The sequence below is a fragment of the Nilaparvata lugens genome, chromosome 5 (genome assembly GCF_014356525.2).
Source record: "Nilaparvata lugens isolate BPH chromosome 5, ASM1435652v1, whole genome shotgun sequence".
Taxonomy (NCBI): domain Eukaryota; kingdom Metazoa; phylum Arthropoda; class Insecta; order Hemiptera; family Delphacidae; genus Nilaparvata; species Nilaparvata lugens.
The window spans coordinates 5,275,915-5,290,626 of record NC_052508.1 but is presented as its reverse complement, the minus strand read 5'-3'; the positions used below and the strand labels follow the sequence as shown (position 1 = coordinate 5,290,626).

Here is a 14,712-nt window from a genome sequence, read left to right as displayed (position 1 = left end):
GGAATCCAGCCTTTCCTTCTCGTATTCTCATATACATTTTTCTCACATTCTTTGCCTCAGCAAACGCCATTATCTCTTCAACTTACTTCTTTCAAAATCTCTTTTCTTTTTTCGGCAGAGCTGTCTGGCATACGCTCTTTTCTCTTGGAATAGGTTTGTTGTTGCTCTTGTTTTTCTGTTCAGCATGTTCATTCTTGCTCGGTTTCTGTCTTCTAGGGCTTGCAAGCATTCCTCATCCATCCATGCGTTTCTGGTTTCTCTATTCTTATATCTAATGGTCTCCTGGGCGGTCTTCACAATATTTTCTCTAATGCCTCTCCAAATTTCTTCCACTGATGCGTTTTCTGTATTCAGAGGTTCCCTCAGTCGTTCTTCTAGATTTTGCTGATAACTTTTCTTTATATTCTGGTCTTTCATCAGCTTCTCACAGTCAAACCTCAGTTGTTTTTTACCCTTGGACAATCCAGCATTATTAATTCTTTGCCTATATCTTAATCTGATGATGAAGTTATCTGTGTCACAGTCAGCCCCACGAACACTTCTCACATCCAGGATATCAGAGCCATGACGCCTGTCTATCATAACATGATCTATCTGGTTCTTTGTTGTACCACCTGGTGATGCCCAAGTCATTTTGTGGATGTCTTTATGTTTAAAATATGTACTACTGATAGTCATGCTATTACCGCCTGCAAAGTCGATCATTCTTAGGCCATTTTCATTGCTCTCATCGTGTAGGCTGTAAGGACCAATAGTTGGTCTGTGGCAAGCTTCTTTCCCAAGTTTGGCATTGAAATCGCCCAGTATCAGTTTCACGTCATGCTCAGGAGTCTGTAGTTGAGAATAGTGAATTTTATTCGAGAAGAGTATCATTTCAATTTGAGAACATACGATTTGAAATCGAGAAGTTGTCAGTTGTAATTGGGAAATGATTAAAAAAAACAGTACTTCCAGTACTTATATTTTTCATAACTGTACTCATATAAAATAATTAGATAATATATTTAATATTGCAATAAAACGTTTAGTTTTTGAATAAAACATTATTTTCAAGCTCCAAAATCCATTGAAGAATTGTTTGATCAAGAGATTCAATTGATTGTTGATGAAGTTCAATTGCATCGTAAACAGAGAATTTGATCTTCATCAATAATTGTAATGTTTCACAAAATATTTGGAGACAAAAGTCGCGTTGCCAATACGCATACATAGAAATAATAATTATTCATCATTCGTAAACAGTAAAGGGGAAATACTTTCACCATTTCACATTAAAATATTAATTTCCACCCATGCAAAGCCTATATGATAGTAATAATTGGAATACTGTGTACCTACGTAGTACAGTATCCTTTCCTGCTCAAATCAAACCTGTACTGTAGGCTACGCAGTAGAGTCATGAAATGTCAATTGGAAAATGATCTCATTTTCAATTGATATCTTCTCATTTACATTTGACGATTTCTCAAATACAATTCACTATTCTGTATTCTCAATTACATGTGATGACTTCCCAAATACAATAGACTATTCTAATCTACATCTGACATCCTCTCAATTACAAGTGACTATTCTCAAATACAATATGATACTTTATCAAATAAAATTGGAAAAGGTGTAGTATTACAGTAAAACCTAGGTACTTTTAATTAGTGGAAAGTGTTTAGGCCTACTTAGAGAGTAGCCTATTTAGTTCTGAAAGTAAAATTTTCTCTTGTAGATTTTCGTGAGCAAATGCAACTGGATTCTCCTTCGACCAGCATGCTTCGTGAACAGATGTCTTCCAGGGGTAGTACGGTGGATGAGACGCCTGAGCAACTATTCCAATCCTCCTTTCAAGTGATGGAGGAACTCATCGATAAACTCAAGGTGCTCAACTATGACGAGGAATTTCTGAAGGAGCTGAAAATGCGGCCGATACACAAGTGAGTCAACAAATTGTTTTCATCAGAAAAGTTGCTACCATATTCATGTGGGAATGCATAATAGAGGCTATCAGAAGCAGGGTAAGAGGAGAAGAAGAAGAGGAAGAAGAAGAAGAAGAAGAAGAAGAAGAAGAAGAAGAAGAAGAAGAAGAGTAAGAAGAAAAAGGAGTGGAGGAAGAAGAAGGAAAAGAAGAAGAAGAGAAAGAAGAAGAAGAAAGAGAGGAAGATGAAGAATAAGAATAAGAAGAGTGAGAAGAAGAAGGATAGAAAGAAGGAGAAGGGGTGAAGGAGGAAAGAGAGAAGAAGAAGACGAAGAAGAAAAAGAGGAAGAAGTAGAAGAAGAAGAGAAGGGAGAAGAAGGAGAGGAAAAAGTAGAAGAAGAAGAGAAGAGTTTTTGATCAACAATATCTTCCGATTGTTATCATTTAGATGTATACTTCAAAATCCCTCTAGCGTATTTTTGTGCTCTACAATCTGAGATCAGGTAGAGCGCTCTATCTCATATAGATTTCCAGGTACACCTGACAACAATGCTCCTTGTATTGTGAAAAACACCTAATTTTCAGCTTCAACCATCATCACCAACTACATTGTCCTCACATTGATATTTCGCACAATGATATAAGTTCATGATATTATGCTCTGAGAATCACCCGTTGGATGCACTTCATTTCAGTATTTCCTAGTGGAGAGGCGCGCTTAAGGACACCTCAAGGATCAAAATTTCAAACAGTATAACTCAGAACTAGAATGTAAATTGCAAGCACACCCCCTTTTTATGTCTATATTGACTGGACTACATTAAAACAGACAAATAATAATAAATTATGTCTGTATACACCGTGTTTCTCGAATCAATTTATTTCCTAGAATGTTACATACAAAATGAGGCTACATTTACAACATTTTCTTGTTTTCAAAGAAGAAAACCGTGAGTTCTGTTGTAAAAGTGCAAGATCAATATTAATTATTTTAATTAATAATTATTCACACGATATTTACAAATAAGGTATATAAAGAAGCCCCCTACAAGTCTACAAGTCTGTGTGAAGGAGGTAACTTATAAAGCATTTTGTAGAAAATTTGATAGTCCACGGAAACGTGAAAGTGGAAAATTTAGTCATGAACAGGAAGTTGAGAATTTGGAAACAAAAATATTGATAATGGTAAATTGTAAAAATATGTGCAAAAAAGTTTTTCGAAAAATAATTTTGTTATTTAATAATATTTTACTGTTGTAAAATAGTCTAGTATATTATTGAAGTACTTAATCTACAGAATATAGCTCCTGTTATATATAAAGCTATTTCATAGTGGTTATTAAAGTGATGTCCACGTTATAATGGCAGTGGAGAAAGATAGGGAACAACGTTGCCGATCCTCACTGTCTTGTCAATGCCTTCTTGACAGTAGCTGATACAGGTTTATTTATGTAATATTAATTTTATCACCAACTTATTTAATAAAACTTTTAAGTGAAAAAACACTCACATTCTTTAATGTGGCAAATATTAATTATATTGTTCATTCTAGTTTAAAACAATCAATTATATTCCATTAAGCAAGGAGTTATATTTTTCAATAATTTCATGATGAATTTTCACAATTGAGATGGAATGTTCTGTTAATCGATTATTAATTCTACATTGTTAAAAGATGAACTGGCAACAGAGCAAAGCAAGAGAGAGATAGCGCTATATCCTCTTAGTTAAATGATAGACAAGGATAGCAATACGGTACCATTGCTAAAATCAAACACTGACATTTAATGTGGACCTCACTATAGACTGGAAGTAACGAATAAATATCAAACTAATATTAAACTCAGGTAATCTATTTTTAATAGAACTTAAAAAATTTCTATTTAAAATATTTCTAAAATTCCTATTTCTATTTTTAATAGAACTTCAAAATACGTTATGGGGATGAAAATTCGAATTTATTGTAAATTTTTCAGACACTACTTTGCACTGCAGACAAATGCTGGAGAGCAATTTTTTCTTTTCACCGTTTTGTCTGCCTGGCTGCTAAGAAAATTGGGTCTAAAATTTGAACAGCCTCAAGAGTATGATGATCCCAACTCGACTATTGCCAGCATATTGGATGCTACCAGGGAGCTTGTAAGTCTTTGCCAATCTAATAGAATTAGAAGTACCGTAGGCCTATCTGAAAGTATAGAAGTATTGGGTTATTCTGTTTTCAAAATGAAGATGAAATGTGTGGTGGAAAATCCATTCAGCAATAATTAAATTCCTATTTAATGGTTATGATATTAAATTAAATTTATTGATTGGATTCATCTAAAAAAGAATAGAATTTGGACTTTAACAATGATGAGACTTTAATAATCTTGTAGTTGAATTTTTATCGTGAGAAATTTATTTATATGTTGAAACATAATTTTCTCACATTAATATTTTGCTAACTTGCGTCCGGGAAGTCTTAAATTCTATGCCGTGTTGAAGTATTCTCACGGAACTGTATTTCCATTAGCGATTGAAAATACAAGAGTATTTGGGAATATTTCAAACTTGCATTTTCCTTTCCCACGGAATTGAGCTCTGTCTCCACGTGGACCGTCGTCTCTTTGGTGGAAGGGGAACATAATTTCGTGGAAAAGTTCAGCCTCAATCAAGCCGCGAATCGAAACAGATAAAATCTAGAGGTGGCCTCGGGCCTCGAGGACCCAAAATTAACGTGTTTGTTTCATGTGTAAATTTGTTAAAATGTATTATTTTTAACCGTGCATTATGTTGAAATGGTTTATTAATAATTAGGGAAGTTAATGTGTGAATGTTTTTTGAAAATTCTAGTGAATCGACAATAGTGTAGTGAAGATTCTAATAGATATATAATTCAAACGATGTTGAGTGACATTACGTTTTCTAGCTCATGTTTAAAACCCTAATTGACGGAGTCTCCAATTATTTATTGTAATAATAAAATGAATCAAGGTTCACGCTACCATTGTAAACAGTTAAAATTCCATACGAGCAGTTAGCAAATCTTACAGGCATTTTCAATAGAATTTGCAATGAAATGATATAGATTATTTGTTGTCCAAATTTAAATTAGATTGATCAATTTAATAAAATTTGGGAGTTTAATAGGAAGTAAAAGTTGTGAAATTCTGAATGATTAAATAAATAGAATAGAATAGATAAATAAATAAAAGTTTGTTGTTTAATAAAGTCCCATGACTCGCCCATTGGTATTTAGAGATTTCTCTTCTAACCCCATCTGGGGGCGGTTACACCTAAAATACTTATTGGACAAATAAATTATCTAACATTTTTTTATATTTTTTCTATCGGTAGACATTCAATAAAAATACGGTAACACATCAATTCACATTTTTATAAAATTTATTCATGGTCTATCTCCTCCGACTGGCTGAGCCAAAATCTAATCAATTTATTTTAAATATATTATCTTGCATTCATTAACGTTCTATTCATATATTTCTGGTTGAATAATAAATTGTTTTCTAACAGGGCATTGTTGTTGACTTTCCACCAAATAAACTGAAACAAGGATCTGGAAAATATGCCATCTACATACTAAATGCACTAGCCGATAAAGCTTTGAGCCACCTGAAGTTTGTATGGAAAAAGTAAGTACCGTAGTTTATCATTGTGACTTTTTGGGCATATTCATTGAATAATTCAAAATTCAATTAATGTGTAGTGTTTACTAAACCACAACGAATATATTTAATTCAAAACTGGCTAGATTTATATAGGTAGTAATATTTTTTATTAAATTAAGTTTGTAGCAATTTTGTATGTATAATATAACAATTATGTATATGTTTTGTCAATAGACTCCTCTGGTTGCAATTCATTGTAATCAGAGAAACTATTATTATTATTATGAGAAGATCATAATAATATTCAGAGTCTTATTTTATGAAGTCGATAAACAGTTTTTGGTTCATCACTTCTAATAACACTGTACTGTACCAGAATAATAAATATAGGCCTATAGACTACTGCGGTATATACTAGCTCGATACTGTGCAGCTATAGTGAGGTCCACGTTATAATGGAAGTGTTTGATTAGCGATTGTATTGCTATCCTTGTCTTTCATTCAACAAATCAGATAGAGCCGTCTCTTTCTCGCTTTGTTCCGTTCGCCAGATCGTCTTCCAACAATGTAGAATTAATAATTGATCAACAAAATATTTCATCTTAATTATGAAAATTCATTATGAAATTATTTAAAAATATAAATTTTCGCTTAATAAAATTAATTGATCATTTTAAACTAGAATGAACAGTTAATATTACACTAATAAACCTGTATCAGCTACCGTTTATAATCGTTGATATCCTATCTTTCTCCACTGACATTATAACGTGGACCTCACGATAAAATATGGATATATTTGGAAGAATATAAATATTTTGAGATGTAATAATTTGTTTCAGACCTCGACCTCCAGCTGAGGTAGAAGATGAGGACAGTAATGGTGAGGATGATTATGAACTTCTGCTGGAAAGAGTTGAGGAAGAGATGGCCGGTGAGGATTCTGAGGAAGATGAGGATAATCTGCTACACATTGATGATCTGCATAATATTGCCAGTGCTCACAAGGTACCGTATAGCCACGGAGCAAATAAATCAAATAATCTTCGTCTCTTTTTAGGGCTGCTTTTGATATAAATAAAAATATAAAACTCAGTACCCTTTTAAATTATTAAGTTATTTGTCACAAAATGTTTCGGACATTAATGTAATTTTCAAGTCTACCTGCTTACCTGCTACCTGGGTTGATGCCGGCTAGTTTTATCCTATACTATTAAACGAGCAATTTCTGTTTATATGTTTAGATGTTTGGATGTTTAGATGTTTTTATCTTTGTATACCTATGTATATCTGTATGTGACCGGATCTCGAAAACGGCTCCAACGATTCTCACGAAATTTGGAACAAAGTAGGTTTATGATATGAAAATTCGATCGCACTAGGTCTCAACCCTGGGATAACTCGCTGAAGGACATTAAAAGGATAAATATGTCCTTGGAAAAACAGCTGGATATTTTGTTGTCTGTTGATACGGTAATGGAAGTGAGTGAACGAGTGCATGTGTGGGATCATTCAGCTGATCTCACGAGAAGAAAAATTCAGCAAGATAAACGGAACTTATTTTCGTTTATTTCTCTTTTTTTTAGAAAACATCTTTACTTCAGAAAGTCTAAAATATTAACTAAAATCGGCGCTGTTAGTGTAGAATAGTACATAGTATATTAACAAATATTGTAGCAAACATAGTATATCATTCTAAATAGAATTCATAGTATATCTGTTTGTAATTGATGATGTGTTTGTTTTTTGAAGTTTGAATGAATCATTATTTTGATGAGTGATAGTAGCTTAACCTAGATTTTGATTTGGACTGTGGTATAAATTTGAAAAGGGACAGTTTTGGGCATAAGCCTGTTGTGCCTCCTCATATAACTGTAAAAATAATAAATAGTACGACTGAGGAAATGAATAAATAAATATAAACTATAAATTCAATCTTTCGTTACAAATTTTCTATGCTTTTTCACTCCAGAGCAAAGGTCGGTCCCCCGATATTATAAATGAAACTAGTGTCGAACACTCATACCATTTTGTTGAAATTGTTGAAATATGTAGACAGTTATGGAAGTGTCATTAATGTCGGAAACATGTTGTGACAAAATAATTTAAAAGGGTGTACTGAGATTTATATTTTTATTCAAATAATCTTTTTTTACAAAATAAGTAAATACAGCAGCAGAGACAAAATATACATAGTGAATATTCCCCACAAAGACAACAAGTCTGGGTGTTGTGAGAAAATATAATATGCGTTGAATTTGAAAACACATTTGATGTGGAATAAGCCATTACATATTATAGCAGTGACGATAGTTTCTTTAGAACTTTGGAGAAACGATTTTATAATTACTGTAAATAAAAATATAAAACTCAGTACTATTTCAAATTATTTTATCACAACATTTTTAGGACATTCTAAAATAGTGAAAAAATAATTTTAAAGGGTACTGAGGTTTTTATTTTTATTCATATTGGAAGTAGCCCTGAAGAAAAACAAATTACTGTAGCCTACTATACTGTTTGTATGATTAGAAATGATAGTGGTTCAAATATGTACGGTAGAATATTAGAAATAATGCCACGTGTGAAACTCAAGAGGTTTACCTTCAAAAATAAACCTCAAAATAAGTTATTATAGAAGTTATTATCACTGGCCCCTTTTTTCACTTTTTCATAAGAACACAAAAATGGTGAGGTCCACGTTATAATGGCAGTGGAGAAAGATCGAACAACGTGGAACAACGTTGCCGATCCTCTCTGTCTTGTCAATGAATTTTATAGACTTTAGCTGATGCAGGTGTATTATATTGATGTATGTTAACTGTTCATTCTTGTTTAAAATAATCAATTATATTTTATCAGACAAGAAATTATATTTTTCAATAATTTCATAATCAAGATGAAATATTTTGTTAATTAATGATTAATTCCACATTGTTAAAAGACGATCTGGCAACAGAGCAAAGCGAGAAAGAGATAGCGCTATCCGCTTTGTCAAATGATAGACAATGATAGCAATACCATTGCTAATCAAACACTGCCCGTATAACGTGGACCTCACTATAGTTTCAAGCTTTGATGTCATTTTCATTAGTGTTAAAATTTTAACACTTGGTAAACAATTTTAACAAAATTATATGAGTATTTGATACTAGTTTTATTTATATATAAAAATGAGAAGAGACTACAAGTAATTTCTATAATGATAAAACAACTCAAGTATCCGGCCTAATCAATTTTATTTGTTTCATTCTATCTTTAGATTATGGACCTTCAAAAGCCTGAAGAGATTCTCGAATCGAATACCAATCTGGAAGAGTGGCACCTGGAATTAGAGCGTGTCTTGCCCCATCTCAAAGTCACAATTAAAAGTGGTGAGTTTACCATAATGAAACCAAAATTTGTATCAACTGTTGTATTGAAAAATATTTGACCGAACGTAGTGAGGTCTATATGTTTCAACTCGGATTTGCTTTTGTCTGTCTGTATGTAACGAAATTACGGCCAAACGCGTTGTTAGAATTCGATGAGATTTGGCAGGAATATTCCTCTTTCAACTGCGCGTCGATGTATACACAAGGTTTTTTGAATTTTTGCATTTTAAGGATAATAATATGGAAAGAAAAGAATTCCTTCACACTCTGATATCACTATATATCAACTACTTTGAAGATAGGATCAATCAGAGTATAGAATTATCCATAATCAAACAGCTGACAAGTGGATTATTCATTGCATGCAAATCAGGAATTTCATTAATATCACAAATAGATAGATATCTTTTTGATCCATTAGCATTTATAGATGCATAAGATCATACCGTATTTAGCACAAATATTTTCAACAGAAAATTTTCAAAATATTTCTGTATATTCTCTTTTGTTTTTAAGACTCCAGAGATTGGCGCTCGCATTTGGAACAGATGAAACAGCACAGAGCTGGAATGGAGGAGACTTTGGGCTCTGCCAAATTCCAGCTGGAGCGGCTGGAGAAGGAGATCACAGGCACGCTGGAGAAAGTTAAGAGCCGCGAGAAGTTCCTCAACTCTCAGCTGGAGAATCTGCTCAGTCAGTACCGGACGGCACAGGTTGGTGTATTTTATTTATTTATTTGTGGATACAATTATTACAAATCATACAAATATGATCGGAAACAAACAACAGGCTTGGATCATCATCATCATCATCGTCATTCAAGGATTAGGCTCTGTTGGCCTGTTCCGGCATCCATTTCTTCATCGGTCGTCCGACGCCTCTTCTCCCATCGGGTTTGTAGTGCCAAGCTTGAATTGGAAGTCTATTTGCTGGCATACGAAGTAGATGGCTGGACCAGTCTTCCCTACTTTTCTTCAATATTTGCAATAAAGACTCTACATTCAGTTCGGTTCTTATTACTTCGTTTCTTATGTAATCCAACTTAGTGTAACCTTTGACTGCTCGAAGGAACCTCATTTCGGCTGCTTGAATACGTGACTCAGTTCTTTTCATTGACACCCAAGCTTCGCTTCCATAAGTTATTATTGGTACAGCCATTAGTCTGTAGAACTTCATCTGAGTGGCTTGTCTTGTTTTCTTCACAAGATGATGTAAGTGAGAAATTGACAAAATTCAGTGCTGTGTGTGGTGCAATACGTAGAACAATAGGCTTGGATTAAAACTATATTCTATTCCCAAATTTAGATAATGAATAACATGCCCAAAAAATAGGTTATGCTTGGAAGTTCAAATTCAATTTTTGTTAACCTTCCGGCAGTCGCGCTGTTGTTAAAAGTACAACAGTGTCAGTTTTTTTGCTGCACAAAACTATTGAATGGGGTGGTGTCAGTGAATGAGTTACCTATGCATTTCAGAACTTTCTCCCCATCACTCCACTGAGTAGCAGTATCAACCGAGCAATGGTTCAGTCTTTAGGTGCCATTTAGTCGCGACAGTACATAAGATAGGGAAAGACTGTATACGGGGACTGTAAACGAACCAATAACACAGAATTGATGGCTTTGCTTGATATGTACCTTATTGGGCTATGAAATGGTAATCATCCAAATGTTCATAGGCGTAAAATAATCCAAGAAGATGAAAAAAATAATTATTAAAGTAATTAATATGTTTTGGCAGTAAACAGAGTACATAACACTTGGAAAATTTGATGTTGTGCAAATTACAACACGCGACTGCTCGTGTGATTGAGTAGGACGCGACTACCGGAAAGTCAAAAAAGTAAATATGAGCTAAAAATTTTGAGTTTAGTAAGATCAAAACACCAAATTATAGTCGAATATTACACTATAATTATCACCGCACATTAAATAAATTACGTAAGTTATTTCAGTAAATTTTGAGGCAAAAAATACACACAAATATAGTGTAGTAGTCTACTTATAGTGAGGTCCACGTTATAATGGCAGTAGTAGGTATTTGATTATCAATGGTATTGCTATCCTTGTCTATCATTTGACAAAGCAGATAGCGCTATCTCTTCCTCGCTCTGCTCTGTTGCCAAATCGTCTTTTAATAATGTAGAATTAATAATTAATTAAGGAGATATTTCATCGTAATTATAAAAATTCATTATTGAATTATTGAAAAATATAAGTTCTTGCTTGATAAATTATAATAGATTATTTTAAACTAGAATGAACCGTTGATATTACTTACATCAATCATAATCAACCTGTATCATCTACCGTCTATAGAAGGCATTGACAAGACAGAGAATCGCAATGGTTTTTTTCCATCTTTCTAGTAGGCCTACTTATAGTGAGGTCCACGTTATAATGGCAGTATTTGATTAGCATTGGTGTTGCTATCCTTGTTTATCACTTGACAAAGCAGATAGCGTTATCCTTTTCCAGCTCCGAAGATCATTTATTAGGTAACAATGCACAAAAACAGAATATTTTATCTCAATTATTATTAAAATCTATTATTTGATCATTGAAAAGTATATTTTTTGACGAATGGGATATAATTTATTACTCTAAACAAGAGTGAACAGTTAGTTAATAGTCACATCAAATATACACCGGTCTAATTATATTTTTTTGTATCAGCTATCTTCTAAAGAAGGCAGTTGAAAGGCAGAGAATCGGCAACGCTGTTCCATTATCTTCCTATTCTGCCATTATAACGTGGACCTCATGTAGAGCCAAGTTGACGGTCAAAACAGTGGAGGACTAGAGGCTACTTGGGTATAAATTATTCATAAGCAAAAGTCATAACCTGAAGTTTAAAGGTTTAATACGTTACTCACTATACTGAGGCCAACATTATAATGCCAATGGAGAAAGATAGGAGAAAAACGTTGCCGAACCTCTGTCTTGTCTAGTATGTCTTCTGTGGATGATAGCTGATACAGGTTTATTGATGTGATATTAACGGTTCATTCTAGTTTAAAATAATCAATTATAATTTATTAAGCAAAAATTTATTTTCCTACAGTTACGTTGAAAAGTGGCCATTGCTGCACTGATTACAGAACGCAAAGAATCACTTTTCCGCTCTAGTGCGGGAAAAATTTTTCTGCACTCCAGATTTGCAACATGGCAACGCAAAATACTTAGTAGGTTATATGGAGCAACAGTGCAGCAAAATCAAAATGAAGTTGGTAACAGTGACTGCTGTGGCTGCTATAGTGAGCAGAGGTGCAACGAAGCACAACGAGCAAATTATTAAGTAGATATTATAACCAAGGACAACGAGGACTTTAGGATTTTAGGATTAAGGTTTTTATCAATAATAAAATTACACAGAAAAACATTTGATGCATTTCAGGCAATTTTACCCATAATTACCCACTTTTCATATTCAATGGTAACTGTAGGAAAAAACTTAATGTGAAATACGTGCGCAAAGTTCCTCTGCTGCACTCAAGAAACCATTCTGCCCTCACCTACGGCTCGGGCGTAAACGTTTCTTTCGGTGCAGCAAACTGTCACTTTGCGCACTAGTTGCACAAATAACTAAATTCTTTAATAATTCAATAATGAATCGTTCGTGATTGTCAGGTGATAGATAATAATTAATTATTAAATCACTTAATTAGAATTAAAATCTACTTTTTTTAACAGCTTCGTCATTGAATAAAAGAGGTCTTGTCGAGTGCATGCTGATGCAAGACTGCATCGAAGAAGGTGATCATCTGACTGGATATCGCCACAGTCACAGAACGAGTCCTAAATCAAGGTTTGGTGAATGATAGACAAGGATAGCAATACCATTGCTAATCAAACACTGCCATTATAACGTGGACCTCACTATATAGTACCTAGTGTTCCAATAAAATAAAGGGTACTTGATAGTTTTTTATTGTATTGTAATAATCAGTAGCTCTAAACAGAAGAGTAAATATTTAGAAATGTGATTTTTGTTTAATTTTTCAGGACGAATTGGCCAGAGTGACAGAGCAATACAGAGAAGTGAGCGGTGGAGTGAACGATAGACAGAGACAGTTGACAAGGCTCACTGATGAGTTGGACCTTATCAAGCAGGAGATGGAAGAGCGCGGATCCACCATGACTGATGGATGTCAGTACAATCTCTAAATACTAGTAGTTCTGTGAACAGTAGACCTCGCGCAGTTATAAACCACAGCCTCCTCTTATACTGTCCATCAGAGTAAATCCTGTCTGTATGTCATGTCGGGACATATCGGTGTGAAAACGGCTAATGGCTGTTGGGGTTGGTGTATCAAAAATGCTAACATCAAAGGCTAATCTCCTTCAAGACATACTGGCAACAGGTTCAAAGCAGAGAAAGGTCGAGAGACAATTATTCTATGTTGTTTTAGTTATTGATTGCATGCAATCAATAATTCATTTATTAATGCATAAAAATTGCGTTCAATGTGGCATGCAATTAATAGTTCGCACAGCAGTTGATTTTTCACCAAGTTACATTGAGATATTAATCGCATGCGCTATTGGATGCAATTAATAATCCACTCGACAGCTGATTTATGATGAATAATTCTATAGTCTGATTAATCCTTTCTTCAGAGTAGATGATATATATAGTGATATCGGAGTATGGAGGGAATTCCTTTTCCTTTCATATTATCCTTAAAATGCAATATTTCAAAAAACCTTGTTTATAAATCGACGCGCGGTTAAAAAAGGAATATTCGTGCCAAATCTCATAGAATTCTATCAACGCGTTTGGCCGTAAATGCGTTACATACATACAGACAGACAGACGAAAGAAAATCCGAGTTAAAACATAGACCTCACTGAGTTCGGTCAATTATCTATAGTATAATAAAGCGAAGAACTGGATCATACACTATGGGATAGGAAATTCACAAATGTCGCTTCATCAGGCTTGAACTATTGGACTGATAAACTAGAATTTTTGCATATATATTCTTAATTTACCGAGGCTGGTTCTAGGATGCCTTTCCCAAAATTTTTCAGTTTATCAAGTTTTAAATTAGATCCATGCGAAGCACGGGTTACCTGCAAGTATTTGATGAAATTGTTCAAACTATAATCAGAATATTGAATATCTTATAATTTGTTAGAAAAGGTTTGAAAATAGAATATGGATGGGATTGATCAAATAATAATAAATTTTGAAAAGGGTTACAATATTTTCTCAAAATGTATGAATTCAGTGCTACGGTACTTTTTTATTTATAATATAGAATTATAGTTCCCTTTGAAATAATTAATAAAATAATAGATTAAGAATATAAATTATGATAACTAGTTTTAGTGTTCACACCATCGTCAGGTTTTAAAAATAATTTTCAAATATTATTACTAGCTGAATACTATTTTAGGGAGAAGATAGCATAAGGAGATATCCCATGGTATAGGGCGTTTATGTTCCAAATTTCACTATTAACTCAAGCCAATAGTCCTAGTAGTTGTTTTTGGTGAAGCTATAAAATGTGACGATGGTAGTCTCTCATTTATATTGTACCGTTCTCAGACTCATACACTCCCAACAAGACACTAATAATAGACAGTACCTAATTGGCTTGAGTTAACAAAAATAAATTGTATAAATTAGAATTGGAACCGTTTTGGGCGTGAGCCTGTGGCAATTTTCTGTAAGTTGTCTTGTAATTCTGAATGATTGAATAAATAAATAATAACTTGGAAAACTTATGCTATCTTTTCAACACTACCCTCTTCAAGAGCCATTTCCAAGTAGGCTAATATACCCACAACTCTTCATCAATTTGAATCACCCGCAAGGA

At 33.6% G+C, this 14,712-nt stretch overlaps 1 protein-coding gene across 4 annotated transcripts in view; it reads left to right on the top strand.

Annotated features, from left to right (window-relative positions):
• LOC111050878 (intraflagellar transport protein 57 homolog) overlaps nucleotides 1–14,712 on the top strand; it is a 31,442-nt gene that overhangs the window by 15,703 nt on the left and 1,027 nt on the right. For all 4 annotated transcript variants that reach the window (XM_039429787.1, XM_039429788.1, XM_039429791.1 and 1 more), the window contains exons 2-8: nucleotides 1,721–1,925; nucleotides 3,883–4,045; nucleotides 5,420–5,538; nucleotides 6,357–6,522; nucleotides 8,777–8,888; nucleotides 9,405–9,601; nucleotides 12,893–13,037. In XM_039429787.1, coding sequence (XP_039285721.1) covers nucleotides 1,721–1,925; nucleotides 3,883–4,045; nucleotides 5,420–5,538; nucleotides 6,357–6,522; nucleotides 8,777–8,888; nucleotides 9,405–9,601; nucleotides 12,893–13,037 — 1,107 coding nt within the window. The remainder of the gene's footprint in view (nucleotides 1–1,720; nucleotides 1,926–3,882; nucleotides 4,046–5,419; nucleotides 5,539–6,356; nucleotides 6,523–8,776; nucleotides 8,889–9,404; nucleotides 9,602–12,892; nucleotides 13,038–14,712) is intronic.